Source organism: Schistosoma haematobium, chromosome ZW (genome assembly GCF_000699445.3).
Source record: "Schistosoma haematobium chromosome ZW, whole genome shotgun sequence".
Lineage (NCBI taxonomy): Eukaryota > Metazoa > Platyhelminthes > Trematoda > Strigeidida > Schistosomatidae > Schistosoma > Schistosoma haematobium.
In genome coordinates this window covers 19,354,677-19,376,531 of record NC_067195.1, presented here as the reverse complement: position 1 = coordinate 19,376,531, position 21,855 = coordinate 19,354,677, and the positions used below count along the sequence as shown (strand labels likewise).

The following is a 21,855-nucleotide window of genomic DNA, read 5'->3' as shown; positions in this document are numbered from 1 at the left end:
ACACAAATAAGGAAACTTGATTGTGGAGAGATAAATGAAGTGGGGAGTAAGGAATAGAATCAGAAAGAAGTGAATGAATAGCATAATATGACTAGGAAGTATACTCTCAAATAAAGAAGTTCCTTTTATTTATTTATTTTGAAGACTACTAAACGACATTACAGCAGGATCTCCATCAACCTCCGTTCTGAGTCATGCCTGTTGACGTCTTAACCCACTGTGCTGCACAATCTCTAGGACCCCAACTAGATAGTCGTGAAGGACCGACAGATCCCAGTCCTATACTGTTTTCCCCCCTTACCACTGCGTCATGCCATGAACTGACCACTTATCACCCTTTTCCAACCAGTCCCAGAGTCGGAAAGTAATCAACAATTTAGAATTCACTGGGGGTGATATTCGTAATATATGTTCAAGCCACGGAAGCTGGTGTTTCGAGATGTTGACACCAAGTGAGTTATCTTCACTGCACCCAAATACACATCATTAAACCTCCATATTGGTAACAAGACGTAACTTCCGGACGTCAGCTATCTTTCGATGACAACGATGATGGGAAACAAAGTCACCGAATATCTTCAACCCAGAGGTCAGTGTTTTGTAGGTATAGAGCAGGATCGCTCTCACCGAAATGTTGTAACGTCAACTTTTTAAAGCCAGACTAACATCACAATGGGCCCAAAGATGACCCAGATTGGTGTAAGCTGCTTTACCTCACATTATACGTAGCGTGATCTCACTTGCCACGCCACCACCAGCACACACACAGCTGCCTAAATACACAAACTTTCCGACTACTTCCAAAAACTCATTACAGAAAGTAACTGAAGGCTCAAGCTCCTACCAGCCTTGCAGAAGTACTTTGCCTCTAAAAGTGCTAGTCACGGGCCGCACTCACAAGTGAGATTTGCATAACTTACCAATTTATATTGGTATTCAACTCAATTGTATATAAATTAAAAATACAATATGCAAGATATATCTTACCGAAATAAGACTATTAGGTAAAAGTTGTGTACACTCTGAGCGATTAAGAACTGTAATCAACGACAGAATAACAGCTTCGTGAATACGTGATGAATGATATGTATGCATTGTACTATTATTGAACACGAATGTAGTCATTAAAGCTTGAATTATAATTTGTCCAATGAATGGAAACAATAACAGTAACTTTTCGTTGATTCCATTATCAATTGAAACGTTCAACTTGTTATTATCACTATTATTATTATAATAATAAAACTGTCGATGATTGTTGGCATGATCGACATCATGATGATGACAATAATAGTAGTGGTAATAGTAATGGTAATAATTGGAATAAGATAATTTAATTTTCGAATGATTAACAATTGAAGGATTTGTGCGTACAACTAGACGTTCTAGGGCTAAAATAACTAGAAAAAGAGAAGACAACGATTGTTAATTATTTGCAAATAAAATATATTCAAGAAAAAAGGATATTTTCCTGTTGTTTATGAAACTAGAATTAATTCATCAAGGTCACACGATATTTAACTCATTCGTTCATTTGTCAGGTGCAGATTGGGGTATCTGGAGTTGAGCTACACTCTAAGTATGATGGGCTAGTGATATTACCCGATTGTTCAAACCGAAATACATGCATTAGGGTTCGAGTCCACGATTAGGTAGATGGAAGTTGAACATTTTAACTACTGAGCAATCACTCTATCACTTAAACTAAAGGCAATACAAATAAAAAGATTATTTAAAGAGATGAATTGCATAGTTGAAGCACTTGATATCGGATCACTGATTCACCTTAATCACTTCGGATTACACAGTTAGATGATAGCAACACTTTATGGAACCATTGTGGTTCGAAATTAAACCCGTCATTAAAAAGTGATATCTTATCATGAACCAAAGACTAGAAAATGCTGCTAACTACTACAACGCTGAGTAAACAGTAAAGAATTAGGCCTGATAGTCAAGTCCTTATTCCACTGATGGGTGACCGATCGACAAATCAGAGTCACTGTTTTACAACCACCTTTGTCTCAGATGACACTTGCTAATATTTGTTGTAATAATATTCAATACATAACTGTATAATTTTTTTAAAGAAAAAGCCTTGTTAGCTAATCAATTGTAGTTTATTACGACCTTAGTTTACGTTTGGTGAGTTGTGTTAACAATTAAGCCTGAGGTATCGTTACGATGTGACCACATGATCTAAACTGGAAATCAACAATCAGTTCGTTTAAAAAATAAAAAATCCCGAAATTCAGCCCAGAATAGTAACTTAATTGTTAAAGTACACAACATATGACGAATATCTTGAGTGTACATGCTCAAGGTGGCTTCAAAAAGTGCAATCTACTTTAGTGACTTCCTAAAGTATCAGTCAGTCAGTAACAACGTAGAACTTCGTACGTACATACATCAGTTCGAGTTACCGTACCACATTAGCACAGAGATACAATTGTCGATTCAAATCTCATAGTAGTAGAGGTACTAAGAGTATAAGCAGTAATCCGAAAGATTAGGGTTTGAAGGTGTTATTCAAGGAGTATAATACAGTGAAATAAATTTGGAAAGACAAAAAATGGACACCAAGAATTCAGAAGATTAGAATTTGGGAGAACACAAAGAGTGGATCCACCTGCTCCATTGCAAACGATTTTGAGCCATGTCATTCACGGTCTCTAACCATCGGTCGCTATCATCTCGCGGACCCCAACCAGGTAGTCTACACCTACCAACATGGCTCAGTCCACTTGTCAGTGACTTCATAGATTTGTGCCATGTTTTGGTCTAGCCACCCCTAGCTTTCTTCCAACCCACTTCTACGACAGAAAGCATCGCACGTCGGGGCAGTAAGTGGTTGAGCATACATAACACGTGTCCCAGTCATCTCAACTGATAAAGCTCCAATACTTCATCAATTAATTTGCCACCCTTACCTAGTACCCGTTTCCTAACAACTGCGTTACTTACTCGGTGGTCCCATGATATACGAGCAATGCTTCGAAGACACCTTTGATCAAATACTAGTAACCTACGAATATCCTCTTCACTTACCGGCCGTGTTTCACTGCCATAAAGTAGGACGGAACGAACTGTTGCGCAGTAAACCCGTCCTTTGGTTGGTAGACGGATATCTCGCCTACGCCATAAATGATGCAAGTTCGCAAAAGCTAGCTGAGCCTTCTGTATCCATGCTGAGATTTCGTCACACACCAGACTACAATGGCTGATGAGACTTCCGAGATAAGTGAAGCGGTCGACACCCTCGACTACTTTACTCCCTATCACTAGTTTGGGTGACGATGAAAGTTAAACAAGAATGGAGAGAGTGGACAGCCCTGACGAACACCACTTGAGGTAATCAATTCTGATGACAGTTCACCATAAGCTCTCACTCGACCAGTTGTTTTCGAGTAGAGCCTTTATAAGGTTAATGTACTTCTTTGATACTCCTTTCAGTGACAGACACTGCCATAGAACATCACGATCAATAGAGTCAAATGCCGCCTTAAGGTCGAGAAATACTACGATTATGAAGCGTCTGAATGTATGTCTATGTTCTAGGACCTGACGTAGTGTGAATATCTGGTCTATACAACCACGTCCAGGTCGAAAACCAGACTGATTTTTACTAGTCTGTTCTTCACGAGCTTTGGTTAGGCGTCGAAGTATTATTGAAGCTAATACTTTAAACACTATATTAGTCAAACTGATTCCTCTGGGACCGTCACAAGAGGACCTTTGTCCCTTCTTATAGACTGGCACAATCAGTGATTGAGACCAGTCAGATGGGGTTACGTCCAGTTCCCAGATTCTACCTAAGACCTCAGTAAATCTCGCTGCTAAAACTGGACCGCCATCCTTAAAAATCTCAGGGGTAAACCTGTCAGGGCCTGCTGCTCTCCCACACTTCAGATTCCCTAAAGATTTTCCAACTTCGTAGAGTCAGAGGACTTACCTAAAGTATATCATTCTATGATAAAATAGTGTGACGAACTCAAGAGATAAAACTATACAGACGAGGAATTCGTAAAGCATTAAGTACATATCTGGTAGTTAAATGAGTTATGTCTATTTTTATTCGTTTGCTATGTGCTTTAAAAACTTGCTGAGAGTGAACTATATATATATATATATATATATATATATATATATATATATATATATATATATATATATATATATATATATATATATATATATATATAAGAGAGAGAGAGAGAGAGAGAACTGAAACGACCTCATCTTAATACAGTCACGCTGCTTCGGCACATGTGATTTTACAGGATACCAGCTTTCTAAGTACGACTCTTTTTCCATTATCTCTGTCTACTTCTTATTATGCCAGTACGTATGCGATTACTGATGAAATTAGTGTGAATATTAATTTGCATAAGTAAAAAATGATATAATAGATTTACCAGACTTATTATTTAACGCATTTCTTGTTTATTAAAAAACGATAGCATCAACTACAATACAACCATACTAAAACGTGTGACAAAACGACAATATCTTTTTGAAATTTTATTTAATACAAATATGTCCCGGTACAACTAATGAAAGTATACGGGCAATCCTTTAGAGGTATAATTATGGCAACGAAAACTAATCAGAGTCCAATTCTATTAATCAACAAACGGGATAATACAAAAGCTTAACGAGTAAAAATCAAACGCGTTGAAAAAGCTAACAAACATCTGGACTTAGTAACTGAAAGAGGCAATTATTTATGGAACAAGTTACTATTCTTTCATTGATGCTGAATCATTATTAGTGAATAAATTGAAGACATAACTCACTAATTTCTAGATTGATTTATTCAGAGTTGAGACTCACAGTAGAGTGCAAATTTACTGAATACTGATTGATGAAAATAAAATCTTAGTAAAATAAGAGAATTTTCATGAAATTAAGAAATAAATTAATCGAAACATGGTAAAACAAAAATAAGCAATAAATGTTTTTTTTAGTTTAGAAGGTATAGACAGCCAAATCAAAACGCTCACCTAATTCAGCAAGAATTAGTAAACAACCCCGGATAGTTGTATCTAGCTCCAGATCATTAAAATCATTTATTTTAACTTTTGCTTCTCCAAAATCTCCAATACGACAAGGACGATTTTGAAGTATATGACGTGATACAACTGCAGGAACTCCCACACCTGATGCCGCATGAGCATCTCCTTTATTACTAGATTCATTTGAATTAGCAATCAAATGACGATGAACTTCTAAACAAGGAGCAGCAACAGCATGAATTATACTTGGAGGAATTAATCGTGGTGTAAGTTGAGTGAGGTAGTAAATCAAACGCAGTACAATTTGGCGCTCACCAATAGAAGACAGAAAAGGTGGTGAGGAATTTCGAGTTGTTATAGTTGATTTTATAGGATGATCAGTATCCGAAAAACGAGGACGAGAGAAACCTATCATAATGATTTTTTAAAAAGTATTCCAAAAAAAATTAATGTACAAGAAATTATTACCATCAATTTATGTTTAACGACCCATTCCCTGATTGGGAGCGTACAAACCATTAATAAAACCGATAATCCAGAAACAATGACGCGAAAATTACCAGTCAGTCATTACTGACATAGAGCCTACAACACCATCGACCAATTCCCCACCTTTCTCCAGTAACCTCCGTCTAATCTTAAATTTACTTACTTGATCGTTTCACGAAGCACAGGCAATACTTCGAAGAAACATATAGTCAAAAAAGTTGTGGCCATAAAAGAATACAGAGTAAACTACTGAGCAATATGCGACCGCTTTAGTTGGTAGACAGATATATTCTCTACTCTACAAGTGATGAAAGTTCCCAAAGGTCAACCAAACTTTCATACCTGTGCTGAGATTGTCGAAATTGTGGTTGATTGGTAGTATCAAGAAGACAACATGCTACTTGTATAAACCAGTGTCTTTTCTAAGTTAATGAATGACTTTAGGTCGTTATATTGCCCAACTAGTTTGATCGACTATTAGAAGACGTACATCAATCACATTACTTCCACTGTGTTAAGACCTCGGGAAAATATTCCTAACACCACGCGCAAAAAGAAGATTCATTTATCTTTATTTACCACCCAACTGAACAGTTATCTAAAGGAATTCAAAAAGCTATAAACAGGAGCTGACTTCTAAAAAAATAGTAATAAATAACTGTTATATAAATAAATTATTATCAATCTCGTTTAATTTCAATAAATACTTCCCATATAAAATAAAATTTATTAGCCTTGGTTTTTATGACATGAATTCTGTCCGTAGAGCTTTAGGCAAAACTTTTACAAGAAAAAAAATGCAAAACACTGTATGTGCATTCATCACTTAAACTAGCGACACAATTTGATTTTGACTAGTACAATTACAACGATACCTAAAAGAACTATTGTACTATGATTCTCTAAATATTGATTTTAATTCTCGTTTTTCTTCTATCGTGTTCTGTTTTGACATATTTTGTAGCTTTTATCTTATACTAAATTATGATGATCATTATCATTTTTACCATTTCAATCGCTTATATATCTCTTATCACTAGGCATTTCCCAATACAACTAACTATCAGATCTCCACATCATTAGTCTTGTATATATATATATATATATATATATATATATATATATATATATATATCACTGGTCGTTAGAATTATACCAGCTCAAACAAGTAAAGATTGTTTAATGTCTCCTTTACAGAGTCCATTGCAAAGACGTGAGATTATAAATTATATCAACTAAGCATCTTGTTGCATGATTAGATAAAGAATTTGAAAAGATTAATTTTTTTTATGGTATTAATCATTTCCGTGTATAGATTCTTATCATCGAATTTGACTAACGATGTTCATTTGAGGGGTTAATACTACAATCCAGCAAACCAAAGCCGAAGTAGGTAGAGCATAGTTTGAACATGAAAGATAGGTGCTCTAAGCACTAAGACAGACAGATCATATTCATCAAGCTATGATAGATACCTAAAGAGCCGTATGTTAGATTATTCAAAATAAAGCAAATCAATTAGTAGAGATGTCAAAATGTTGTCTTTATAATCACATCTGAGAGTGAGATCACATTCACCCATAAAACTCCCTTCAAAATTCAACAACCAACCAAATATTAGTTGACCTTGTCTCCTATTTCTAATGTTTCATTTTTAAGTGCTTTCTAGGAGAGTAGTATCCTTAGCTATTGTATCGAAAACCAAGCTCAAAGTCGATCACACGAATCTGTACTTTGTAAGTGAATTACATTAAATTTAGTTTGTGCTCGGATTGTATGAAACGCATAGAAAAAATAACTCATGAGGTCTCAATCAGGTTATGGATTCCATATTCACATAGCCTCTCTCCACTAACAAACATATGGCAAGCTAACAACCGGTTTATTTAGCTAGTAATTAGGTTTGACTTTTATTAGCTGAAAATGACTGTGGTCTGGGACTGCTTGTTATACTGAAATATTTATCGACACATTGAAAGTTCTATACAAAGGTAACTTAAACAATATTAGAGTACATAACTGTTTAACAGCTTCGCTCCCTACAGATAGTTATGCTAAACTAGGTTGTCTGATCTAATCACTTCAAAAACACTTTATGTTTATAGTGACAGTGAAGACTTGTAAGTTGAAGGTTCTTCATATTTGAGTAAGCCGACAGTATCTCATTGTGCAATTATATGCAGACAACTCAAACTTCACCTAATCGATCGGTGATCAGTATCCATAGTGTTTCAACAAGGCATTAGTTACCTATATAAAATTAAGAGAAGTTTTTGCATCCATCGATCTCGGTAGTGACCTACTCACCATATTGAGAAGTTTGTGTCTAGATAGGCATCTAAGAACTATTGGTAGTGTTGAAAACAGGACAATGTATATATCAAACCCCCCAACTTTTTATTATCACATCAATCCGGATATAAAATGCCTATGGGTATGATTTTACAGACTACGTAATCAAATGGCTTGGATACGAAGCAAACCCGAACTTAGTAAAGACTATGTCATTTTCTTATATTCTACATAGACAGCAAGATACTCTTTTGACAAATGAAACCTATTCTGGTTCGAAGGGCTGGTTTTGATTACTACTATCAGACTTATTATCATTATCATTTTCCCTGCTCGTTTTAAAACCTATTGAAACATCATTTCGCATAGACCATTGCTTAACACCCAATCGTTAAGTATACTATCACATGAAATAGCCAAATAGCACCATATAGAATACGAAATAATCAAAACTAACATAAAACAATGTAACATACGGGTAGCATTTGTCCCTTTTAATAAGACTCCAGAGGATTGATAATGATCACTAATTAGCTGATGATTTGATGATTCTTCACTCAACTGGTAAGATGAAGAATAACACGTAGAACTGATTGGATTCGATGTGACAAGGAATTTAGTACGCGGATTATTATTTGCCCTCGAGGTAGCCGAAGAATTTCCAGACAACCCATTTGATAAAATAAACTTTGTGGGATAATAAGATAAGTCCATACATCTACAGTAAAGTTTTACAAAAAACATACACAATTGACATTTTTTCTGATATTTAATATGTGCATATAGAAACATGTTGATCAACAATAGACACATTTATTTTTGCAAAGCTTCAAGATTAAGATTACACCTCATAGACAGTATTAGTTTACTGAAAAATTTAAATGTATGCGATTCAAAGCAACAATTAGTCCAAGTATAGTTTTGGAATCTCGTGGAAAAAAATCAAAGTTTTTAAACGACAAATTAAATGATGAAGAGACTCATAGCTCAAGAGGAGGATTTGGGAGGTACTGTGTTCTCTGAGTTGGACCATTTAATCACGTTTTCTTTGTCCTTCTGAACATTACCAGCTCCTAATAAGGAATGAAGTGAGCTTTAAGAATTTCTTGATAATCGACAAACAAATTGTTCTGTTGAAACTAATATTGATTGTTGTTCTTAATTGTATTGCCGCTGTCTGCAAATCTATTTTTATTGTCTTTTTTGTGGACCAGATAAACCAAATTCTTATACTTATGAATAAAACCTTTTAGGTACTTAGTCATGTCAAAAAAGGAAATTAAGTGCAAACAGAACAGCGCGCAATCGTTTATAAATACCAGAGACTTGAATCTTATTTTGAAATATTTAAAACTCACCGAGCAATCAATAGATCTAGACGACATTCCAAGAGTAGCTCAACATCAACGCTGTTATGTACATAATAACGAAGGCAACGTAAAGCTGCACATCGCAGTGAAGGGTTGTGGTGCCAAAGTGGTAAACGTAAACTGAATAGAAAGTTAGTATTATATAAGAAAGGGTTAAAATGTTTAAACTTTACGTATATGATTAGTTTGGAAAACCGAATAATACATATGAAACTTTAAATCTTCTTTGAAATACATTTAAGCACTTAATAATAGAAAATACGAAATTAATTACAAATAACGTTTACCAACGGCGACAATCAAATGAGTAAAAAATCAAAAGTAAAGGATTCCCACCGAGAAAGTTAGATAGCTACTAATCAGTGTTCTTCAATGAGATTATACTAATATTGGAAATGGATTGAGATGAAGTCAAATAAATCAATGAATTTTGACTAAGTAGAGGTTAAATGGAACCAATCATATTAGCAGCAGGATTTATATATTACTATCAATCCAGAGTTAGCACATATATAATGGTGATGAGTCTTGAACTAGACTGAAGCAGTCGTTCAATCCTTTTGATGTTTAACATTAGTCTACGATGAAAGGAAATTCGATATTAGTTCAAATAACCTTGAGTTTCCACTTTTCCTTGTGACAACTAAAAAATGATTTGGAAACATTAAGGATTCGATGAAGAAATGCAGTCAGCAAAGTGCATGGTTATTTTATTATTATTATTATTATTATTATTATTATTATTATTATTATTATTAGGACTATTCTTGTTTCATTTCTATAATCATTACTAACTAAAAAATCATCTCCATACAGTTATTGAGTAATAAACAAGACATCGGTATTCCTGATATTTCCTTACAATAATCAAGATACCGAGACGAAAATACTTGATATAATGTCAAAAACTTGAGAAATATTTGACGAAAAATTAAATAGATGATAATCGAACTTCATCTAACAGACAGACACCGGGTGATTAATTATTAAAATGATAAATATGTACATAAACTTATAGTTAATTGGTCGTATAGTTTCTGTTAGCTCAAAATTTAGCTTTTGATGTGAAACAAAAATATCAATAACCTACTAACAACGCTAATACAATGCTATTTTATCATTTCACAAATATGGAAACGAGAAAAACGTCGTTAAGTAAACTTTAGTCAGATTATAAGAAAAATAATAAAAAAGATGTTCAATATATTCGGTGATTGGACTTTAATATTAATGCATCGATGACCACTCAAACATCAGTTTATCATTCAGTTATAAGAACCACAAGAAAATAACTTAGAGATGATTTAAAAATGTTAAATAACTATGGACATTATAGCTTAAACATAGAATAAAAATGTAATTAGAAGTACTGAAATCAATCACACTAAGTATCCGTGCATAGATTATTGTACTAAACTACTAGTTACATCTATTGTGATAATTATTTAGGTTGCTTGGTCGCCCAAACAATTCAGTCATAACTTTATTTTTATCAATCATGCGAACGATTTTAAGCCATGTCATTCAAAGTCTCTAACCATTAGTTACGGTAATCACCCAGACCCCAACCAGGTAGTATATAAACTACTGTCAATGACTACATGAACTGATGCCACCTTCTGATTTGGCCGCCCCCAACTTTCTTCTCACCTACTTCAACACCAGAAAATATTGCGATGATTGGCTATACATAATACATGTCCCAACCACGTCAGTTGATGAAGATTTACTACCTCTTTAATTGATTTGCCATCCTCACCTAGTACCATATTCCCAAGCCAGGAATCGTCTACTCGGTGGTCCCGAAATACACGGACAATACTTCGCAGACACCTATGGTCGAATACCCGTAGCCTACGAAGATCTATTTTTAATGGCCATGTTTCACACCCATAAAGTAGAACGAGGCAAACTACTGCACTATAAACTGGTTCTTTGGTTGGCAAACGAATACCTTGCCTACTCCACTAGTAGCGCAAGTTGGCTAAGACCAATCGAGCTCCCTGAATTCGTACCAAGATTTCGTCAGACACCAGACCATCAGGAACAATGAAACTTCCAAGATAATTGAAGCGGTCGATGTACTCAACCACTTCACTTTCTATCATAAGTTCAAGCGCTGATGCAGGTCAATCCTAAAGCAACATTCTGCATTTCGGAGGTGAGAATCTCATCTCAAACATGCTTCCATTGTTGTTTAGTGGTCAAAAGGCTGCATTTTGTCAGCGTCTGCACCAAGTAGAACTATATCGCCTGTGTACTTTAAGTCAACAAGTGAGTATTTTAGTAGAAGATCGACCTTTGGGAAGTCTGACAATGAGTGCGTTAACTCTAAAGGGATGTATGTGACAAAGTTAAATAAAAGTGGGGAAAGCAGACAACCCTGATGAACACTTGAAGTTATCGACTCCGATAAGAGTTCCGCATAGATTTCGACTCGACCAGTAGTGTTAGAGTAGAGAGCCTCCACAAGGTTGGCGTAATTGTTTGGTCAACTCTCAATGACAGACAGTAGTAAAGAGCCTCACAATCAACAGTCAAATGTTACCTTAAGGTCAAGGAATATAGTTATTGTCGGACGTCGAAAAATATATCTATTTTCTAGAACCAATATACTTAAAAATTCCAGGAGTATATCTACCAGGCCTTCCTGGTCTCCCTCTCTTTAGATTGCCTATAGCATTTTCAACCTCACTAAAGGTTGGAGGACCTACATCAATTCACCATTTAGACTGCTTGGAGACAGTGCGTAATCGAAGCGTAACTGAAGGTCAGTTGAACTGTTCCCCAAAATGTTCTGCCCATCGGTCCAATCTCCTGGATTGAGAGTGAACAACGGACCTGTCTTTTTCCAAGAGTCTAGCTAACAGCCGGAATTTTAAGACCTACACCAGCGAGGCCAAAAGAATTACAATCGGTTGTGCAGATACGCGAAGGGTAAATCGTCCCAGTTCTTTATATCAATAAGGTGAAGCCAAAAGAATAACCGTACTTGGATCCTGTATGTGAGTTTCGGAGACACAGCATACATTTTGGTGGAGTTTTGTTCTCTGGGCTCAGAGAACAAAACTCCACCAAAATCATCCACCTGAGCTACAAATCTTCACCATCTCAAACACAGCATACATCGATGGCGAGAGATTCTAGAGTCCTAGTTAAAGAAACCTGGTGTTCTATCTGACACAAGGTTCGAACATTAGAAGCTCCAACATGTAGTTTAGAGTGTGGTTTCAGGAGAAAAGGAATAACATTTCGTGAACTCAGATTATTAACATTGGTGGGGTGTGGTGATAAAGATATACCAGCAGGGTTAGTCGTGGGTATGGCAGAATTATTAGTAGGTCATGGAGGGATCTAATCGCCAATACCGTGATATCGCGTGCTGATAGGGGTATGAAGACAGCTGTCACTTACCAGTTGCCTACACCGCAGAAGGATATTTCTCCTTAAGGGACCTGATAAAGAAGCTGAATCAGTAGTGGTCCTATAGATCTGAGAGTGTGACCGCAGAACTAAAAACCTGGTTTTATTTTTTATTCTCAGTTATTCAATATCATCGATATTATTTCTCGTACACTGTTTCTTAACCTGTTAATTTCTCTTCTCACTTTGCTGTATGAGATGCGACAACTTGAACAGATACAAATTTGTGACTGACCAAGTAACCAAACCAAGTAATCAATGATAAAAATTTTATATAGTGAACAAAATTTAAGAAATTATAGCTAAATTAGTTGTGACTTACATATGGTATACTGATCGGAGAAGAGGAGTTCTTAGGTGAGGTAGTCCACGTACAGCCTCGAATACACGTTGTGATATAAGAACTAACACATTGAGTCGTGCAACAATTCTGCGCTGCGCAGACACTTGAAATGAAACATCTGATTCTTCAAAGCGTCGATAAGCGTTAGTAAAATCGTTGTAAATCCCTTTTAATAAATTATTTAAAACACAAAATGTGTCTGCAAACAGAAAAAAATATAAAATGGAAACACAAAGTATGACGACAAGCAAAAGGAATCAGAAAATGTGATAAATAGGTCCGAGGCAACAACTTTGGTTTGATATTTAGACTAGTTTAACTAAGTACTGCAGACAGACTATTTGAACAACTTTGTCACAAGTGTTTGGACCAATTTCCATGAATTCTTAGCTATTTATTCATTTATTTGAAAACACAAACATTGGTGAAAGGGGCACCAAATACGTATGCACCATATAATAAAAATGAGGTTGTGAAGAGAAAGAGGTAAAGTGCGTATAATAAAGAGAACAACGATGAACAGAAATTAGTGTATGAGAGTGAAATTATTATTATTACTATTATTATTATTATTATCATCAATAATAATAATAATAATAATAATAATAAATAATAATAATAATAATAGGAGAAACAGTTCAGTTAGGAAAAATACAACCAGCAAGAATTCTTCCATCTGAATAAGTTACGTTTATTTTTATGAAGAAAGCAAAATAAAATTACAGTAGGATCGCTAATTGCTTCTATTCTGAGCCATGTCTGATAACGTCTCAAGCCAGTGTTGCACTGTCTCTAGGACCCCAATCACGGAGTCGTGAAGAACCAACAGAAGCCAGTCCTGTATAGCTCCCTTTCATACTACGACATCATTTCATACACTGACCACCTCTCCGACTTTTAGAACCAGTCCCAGAGTCGGCAAATAATACACGACGTGGAATTCTCTGGGACGACATTAGCAAGACATGTCCAAGCCACCGAAGTCGATGCTTCAAGATAGTGGCATCAACTGAATGATCGTCGTTGTTCTCAGACATACGATGCCAAACCTCTGCATTACTAACATGGTGCTACCACTGAATGTCAGCAATCATTCGGAGACAACAATGACCAAACACAGAGAGTCGTCTAATATCCTCAATTAGGAGAGGCCAGATTTCACAAGCATAGAGCAGAACTACTCTCACCGACGCGTTGTAGATCCGACCTTTTACAGCCAAACTAACATCACGAAGGCGCCAAAGATGGCCCAGATTGGCATAAGTCACCGTGGCTTTGACTATACGTGGACTGATCTCATTACTCACGCCACCACCAGCACTTATGCAGCTACCCAAATACACAAACTTCTCGACTACTTCTATCTGCTCACTATCCAGGGTGAGTACAGGATTAGGATCCTGCCAATCTTGTAGAAGTACTTTGCACTTTGAAGGTTCAAAGCACATACCATACCTACGGACACTGATTGCCAACTGATTAAGTGCGGATTGCATGGCTTGGACATTATCGCACAGTAAGACAATATCATCCGCATACTCAAGGTCGAAAAGTCTTTCCCCAGGCAACAGATCCACACCACCATTACTTACATCCATCAGAGCTGTTTCCAGAATGTCATCGATGGCAAAGTTGAAGAGGAATGGTGAGATTGGGCAACCCTGCCTAACCCCACTGCCCGAATGGAACGATGGGTAAAGGTGGTTGTATGCCCTCACTCTGCCTGAGGTGTTTGTATATAGGGCTTTTTAGGATGTTAATAAACATCTCATGCACACCCTTCTTCGATAGACAATCCCAGAGAACAGTCTTGTCCAACGAATCGGAGTCAGTCCTGATGTCGAGAAACACTACGATTGTTGGCCTGTGATAAGTATGACGGTGTTCTAACATTTGGAGGAGGGTGAAGATATGATCAATACATCCTCGACCAGAACGAAAATCAGCCTGCTCCTTGCGAGTCAATCTTTCTCGGGTTTTTGAACAACCTACAAAGTATGACGGAAGCCAACAGTTTGGACGCAATCGGAAGTAGACTTATCCCCCGATAGTTGTTACAGAAACGACGTGAACCCTTTTTAAAGATAGGGACAACTATCGACTCATTCCACAATGTTGGAACACTCTCTAATTGCCAGACATTTGCAAACAACTCAGTTAAATCCTTAACCAGAAGGTCGCCAATAACTTTAAAACGAATAGGAGGTAGGTCATTTGGGCCTGGTGATTTGTAGCGCTTCAAGAGTTGGAGTTCCTTGCAGACTTCCGCCTTGTTAGATGGATCGGTCGTCACAGGCCGTGGAGGGTAGGACGATCTGATCGATGTTGCCGGGGCAGCGGAACAATTGAACTGCTCCTCGAAAAACTCTGCCCATAGTCATAGACGTCGATAGATGTTAGTTATCGGCATCCCGTCATCTTCATAGATTGTTCCGCTCACACCAGACTTCTTGCTGCCACTGACTCGGATGAGTTAGAAGAACTTCCGGAAGTCACTAGATGCAACTGCTGCTTTTAACTCATTGGCACGCTCCGACTAACAGGCTTGTCGAGATCATTTAGATAGAATAGGGTCTCCACCATAGGCGAGCTGCTGTATAAGTTGAAAATAAGGATACACAAAGTGGGAATAAAGGAGGGTAGATAAGTGACGTAGTATAAAAGAAATAAAAACGAATGTTATATGATTGTGAATAAGATTCTTAGTATATTCGCAGAATAGATAAATGGCCAACAAATGTACCTATGACAAAGAAAAACAATTTTCAGGCAATCCTAACATATAACTTATAAGAAAAGAAATCATTATCGGTTAAGATGAATTTGTCATATTAAATTCAGTGCGGACTCCGCTTATCGACTTCCAATACATTCTTAATATGATTTGTGTTTAGTGACAAATACTCAGTTCATGAATTCTAATCACTGTAACTGATATATAATCGGTCAACTTAAGTGTATTTCAAATATACTGTGTTCATCATTAACAGAACCCCCACTACTAAACTATACTTCTTGCTTTAGCTAGTGGGGGGGGGAAGGATAGAAGTCTTGTTCACTATATTGAAGTCGGAGTTGTGAAATATTAGCATAGCTCACAAATGGAACGGTCGTTCAAATCACTAATAATAAAAATGGATAAGAACACTATCAGAACTACATTTCGAACAATACGATCACACTGCTAGTATATCACATAGTTCTGATAATATTCGTCATCTTGTTACACTATCCAAATTTATCAAAGGAATTTTTTTAAAGATGGATATACCTTTCTTCAAATCAATTTGCAAGAACGTCACGCTATATCGAAGTGAAGCTGAAATAAAAAACAAAATGGTTTATTATTGATTTTAAGAAGTTTGGTTCAGTGGAACATTTAATGTAATAGATTGAAGTTAGTTCATTGCATTTCGGGAGTACTAATCAGTAATGAAAGACATGAACTCGTTCTCAAACTCCACGCTTCCAAACCCTAGTTAAATTTATGTGAGCTCGTACCTTTTATATCAATCCATATACTTGTTCTTTTATTTCTATATAAAATGTTATTTTTTATTTTTCCGATCGTCTGCGTTGTTTCTAAACAATATTTCTAAAAGTTAACTATCTACGTGTCTTCATAACGAAGAATGTGGATCTAAATGTGAAGGTGTTCTAGTAGTTAAAACACTCAAATTTCAGTTAGTGAGTCACATGTTTGGGTGCTAGTACTCTTATTTTAGGTAGTTCAATATCATGACTAATCCTGAGATAAAAAATATGTGGTTCTAAATACAGTACACAGGTTTTTACTTGGCTGACATTAATATCTACTTGAATAATAATAACAAACACATGGTAGAAAATATGTTTGAGAGACTACCAGTCTTATCGTGGATATGGATGAACTAAAATACCTTTAAAAATATCGAACTAGATTTCCGTATTATGTCCCGATAAGAATAATGAGTAGTAACTCTTGGGATCCATTTATGGACCAATATTATGCGTACATTTTTATCGTTTAATTGTTAAATAACTAAATTATTCATATGCATTTCCCTCTCATTATGAGCTTTATTTTGACCTATGAACTGTTATTATACGACTTACCATTCTTGAGTTATGCCTTGTCTATCAATTACTATCCCCCTTATTCACAGCCACATTTGGCTAAATCTAGTACAAATGTTGTTTCTTATTTTATGGTACGATGTGGTCTGTTTGATTAGTATATAAACCCTGTATGTTTGAAATAAATGATTCATATCGCAGAGGCTGAGATTGGTGTTCTGAACTTAACTGGTTGGGCTAGTCGGTCAGTCAGGACCAATAAGGACTCTAGACTGCTCGCACGTGTTTTATGCGTTGTTGGTCTGATCGATAATCCACTGCTCTCTGATTGGCGGTATCATTACGTTATACATTAACAGGACAAATAGGCCACAAGTTATAACATTCTGCCACTGGAAAAGTCGCATACATGGAAAGATATTACCTGACAAAGTGTTAAACTGAGTAATTTTGAATACTAAAATTCCGTAATGCAAAGCTTAGACTTATCAACGCCTTGTTTAAAGTGGCAAGCCCAGTGTTTCATTAAAATAACATTTTTCGTACTTAAATTTATGGAATGAAAGTGAATATTAGAGAGAACAGTGTGGATTGGAATTGGTCATAAACTTTCATTATATTAAGGACTATGTTTTAGAGACTCACGTTTTTCTACACGAATGAATTTACATTTATCTAAAAAGTACAGTTTATTGAAATGATCGTTAAGGATGACCCACTAGGTTGACAAACTAGCCTTTTAATACGAGATATAACATCAATTAAAAATCAATAATCACAAAGTTACGTATTAAGCCACATATAACTAGCACGCCATTAACAGTTAGGTATTGAATACTAACTGAAGCGGTGGCTTGGAAGCTAAGGCGTTTAATTTACAACCATTAAGTCACAGATTTGAGCTCCAATATCAAGTACTTCGGTTTATCCAACCAGATAGTCACCAGCCCCACACTTAGAGTGTGGTCCAAAGGCGAATACGTTATATGATTTGAGTAAATAAACAAACGACTCACCAAGTCAACCTACAGTTAGGGACAAACGTATGGTACCCCATGTTGTCATATCACATCACCACAAAAAGAAATTATCAAATATGAATAGCTGGGCTGAAATAATAGTAATGTTAATGATAGTGAAAGACTGCACATCGAAGAATATGGTTCGAAGAGATGACTTCAAAGGATAGAAACTATGAAATACGGAGGTAGTCGGGCATCCCTAACATACCCAAGACATCTCAGTCGATGATTTACAATCTTGGCAATAATTCGCTACATTTGCCAAGTACAGTAAGTCTAACCAGATCACTGCTGTTACACAATAAGCAAACTATGTACTTGGTGAGCTTTATTCGTGATAACGGATGTTAGTTCAAGACAATTTGATATAATCCGCCCTTTAATCTGTGGGAACACATGTCATGATATTTTTACGTTTAAACTACTTTCCCACCTTTTAGTTACTATAACACTTATAAAACCTCATAGAAAACCCTTTCATCAATAGTGAAAACTAAATGAGAAGTATTCAGACCACCTGGTTTATGAGCACATCCCAACATGGAAATAGGTATCCTTAGATTACATTGTTGACTTTTCTGACGCTAGCAACACTACTCTGCAAAATACTAAGTTATTTCTATAGAAGATATATAAGTAGAATTTTAGTTGTTTGTTTAGATCCATCTTGAGAAGCCAATAAGTTAAAAAAACAACGTACGATCTGGGACAAATGTCTATCAGTCTCAATCGCACCCTTCGCATCAGCTGAGAAACAGGGAACTGACAACCAGAAAAGCGAAGGATTATCAAAAAATACGGACGGTGAAAAGAAATTAAAACAAAATATAGTTCAAAATAGACAGGTGACTTTTTGGGGTGAGGGGTATTAGGTAATACTAGAAGCGAACAAGCATGCTCAATATGTTTTGATCATAGTTCATAAAACAACTGAGTAGCTGATTACAAACTATCCAAACAAGGAGTACCCCAAGATGACTATTTACCACAACTGACATTATAATAAACTTGATAGGAAACCCTTTATAATCAAACTATGAAAACCTCAGTGCGCCTTGCAGAGTTGAGCTTTAATGAATCGGACCAAATGTACGGCTTTGAAACACAATCGGACATGCTTTCTAATTTAGTCCTACCATTTTGGCACATCACATTCAAAATAATTTTTATTCCTCGTTAATTTGTAGAACCAACTACAACACATCAGATTCCCCATCGACATAAGTAGCTATGGTGAATAACAGTGAATAATCAAGAATTTCTAGACGGACAACAAGGTATTTGCATACATAGGTGGGATCGAAATGCAAGATAGCTACGGACGATTGCTGATTGCTAATTACTGTCATAATTAACACAGTAATGGATATCTTAATGCATTTGAAGCTTCAGTATGACTTTGATGTACAGAATATGTTTTTAATTGGACGCTTTATTACAAGTTGACTAGTCTAGTCGATAGCAATTGAACTCCGCTACTTAAGGGACTAAAGTGATCCCAGAGGACAAGATAAATATCAACAGACGAAATCAATCGGTGAGATTTTACTACTATCTGTTTGATTTAATAAAGCATAGGATGTTTTCTTTCTTCATTAGTAGGCAGTCCCAAGAGGATATTAAATTAGCAAGCTCAAACTTTCATTTGGTATAGAAAATGATAGTTAAAAAGTTCGCCCATCACTTTATATTCCCAGATAATATTTAAAATAAGACGTAAGTAAAGGCCACTCTCGGTTTAAGCACTCTAACTAGTTCACAGACGAGTCGCTCGAACAGCACCAACATTGCCAAACAAACATCACTGTGTCAGGAACCATTTCGGTAATGAAACACATATCTGGACTCAAGCGGAATAAAATTTACCAAAACAGCAATAATGAGTGGAACATACAAATGTCTCACCTCCAGTAGGTCTGAATCCTTTGAAGTCACGCAAACGACACTCTTGGTGCATTTAAACGACCCTGAATACGAAATTGCTAGTCCTTATTGTTCTATGCAACGAAGGTTCCCAAGAAAGTTGTCTGTCCCTCACCATAGGAAATACCCATAAGACCTGATAATCTAAGGACAGTGGCCAGTCGAAAATCGCGCCGGATCTCTGTCCGGGTTTCTATTTCTTCATTTTTATAAGCATCTAGAGTATATGTAGGTATACGCAATCGTTCAACTCCTCGTGATCAAATTGTTGCCAACTCAGTCTTTCGGGGTTGCAGTGGTAAAAAACTACCTGACGGCCTTGAACGATTGCGCCCTATGGATTTTGCAAGACATTAAAACTGAAGTTAAGAATACTTCTTTAGATGTTATAAACCAAGTAAAACTCAATGGAATCAGGTTCTTGAGTGCTTAAGATTATAAAAATGTCTATCATGCAGCTAAGACGCAATTTTAGTGACGCAATGAGGCCACAAAGTACGTGTGCCACACGATAAACGCCGATGACCTTGAGAAACCTAACCTACAATGGTCAGGAAGGGTTTAAAAATTAGTGTGGGTAATCAGGATCTGGAATTCGGAGTTAGAAGTTCAAGTAAAGGCTTTCGTGATAGACGGATATCAGATATAATGCTAAAATGCTACCCGCCAAATTCCGGGACTCAGCATAACTATAAAGATGCCGCAGGTATTCGAAGTTTGACAACGTTTTAACCAGTAACACCTTCTATAATCGAAATATGACAACCCAGTCAAATCGGAAGTCGGAAGCGAAGAGGTTCGAAAACATATTTGATAGGATATCAACATATCGAGAAGTGGTCAGTCTATGTTGGCTAGCAGTTGTAGATGTGATGAATGCAATAGTAATACATGATCTTGGGCCTGATATATCCCTTGTATTCCCTCCTAGTGCCCTCACTTTCAATTGACTCATTCAAGAGGGAACTGTTCACCCACGCAAGCGTACTAGAAAGAGACAAATACAGGTCGTCAGTCTTCTAACCTAAATTTATATGTCTGCGTGTGAATCTAGTATGGGACTACTCAACGTATAGAGGTTTATTATTCACATTGAAGCTATTCGTCCTCTGCTATATTACTACTAATTGTTGTTTCGCAACGAAACACTGCTTCCTGACTTTTGGATAAATAGCTCAATTTTATCGGTATGGTATGTTTTGACCCTACGATCCTGTTGCATTGTAGAAACATATAGCAATAACTCTTATTCTACTTGTCATATGCATTGATGCCATCTGGCTTTTACTAATCTGAAGGCTATATAGCCGTAGGGGACGCATATAGGATTAACGTGTTTTATTTCTTGAAAACCTTCATGAAGTTCTCATCTGTTGAAATTGAGTTATCTTTGTTCCATGCCTGTCAAGCAGTTGGATATAAGGTAAATTTAGCGTGTGAAATATTATTTAATTTGTGTAAGTTTCTGATACATGACAAAAAATTGGTTATAACGATGGCACATACGCGCAGCTATAATAATTAAGTTGTTTTACATTAATTGAGTTTTTGTATTTAGATAGTGTTCACACGATAAACTTGATGAGCCAGACGGCCAACGTGTAAATCTGTAACTACTAGCTGAGAAAAAGATCCCACCGAAATGCCTTGCGCATTCGATTCACAAATTAAATGAAGAAGAGTAGTGGCCGGTAATTTAGTAAACGTTCTGTGGCAAAATGTTTGGAATAAATAACTCGCTATAATATCACTGACTGTTTGTGAGCCTAGACGGAAAGTGAAAATCACGAGTGATTGATAACTTGTGTATCAACCTGTGAACACAATGTTTTATTACCTTATGCACATAATACACTACTTTAAGCAACATGCACCACAGTTCTCTTGCATTTTAATTCTGACTTGGGCACTTAGTTTTTGGA

General features: G+C 36.2%; 1 protein-coding gene across 3 annotated transcripts in view; it reads right to left on the bottom strand.

The window, feature by feature from the left end:
• MS3_00001103 (uncharacterized protein) overlaps positions 1-20,441 on the bottom strand; it is a 63,113-nt gene extending 42,672 nt beyond the window's left edge. The window contains exons 1-8 of one of the 3 annotated variants that reach the window (XM_051208610.1): positions 20,309-20,441; positions 19,916-20,267; positions 16,204-16,251; positions 12,912-13,131; positions 9,155-9,286; positions 8,273-8,514; positions 5,004-5,423; positions 988-1,400 (exon numbers count right to left, since the gene is read on the bottom strand). In XM_051208610.1, coding sequence (XP_051070635.1) covers positions 988-1,400; positions 5,004-5,423; positions 8,273-8,514; positions 9,155-9,286; positions 12,912-13,131; positions 16,204-16,251; positions 19,916-19,967 — 1,527 coding nt within the window. In that variant the 5' untranslated portion in view covers positions 19,968-20,267; positions 20,309-20,441. Of the gene's footprint in view, positions 1-987; positions 1,401-5,003; positions 6,103-8,272; positions 8,515-9,154; positions 9,287-12,911; positions 13,132-16,203 lie in introns of all 3 variants that reach the window. The other 2 variants (XM_051208609.1, XM_051208611.1) reach the window with 2 other exon arrangements.
• Between the last annotated feature and the right edge of the window lie 1,414 nt (positions 20,442-21,855).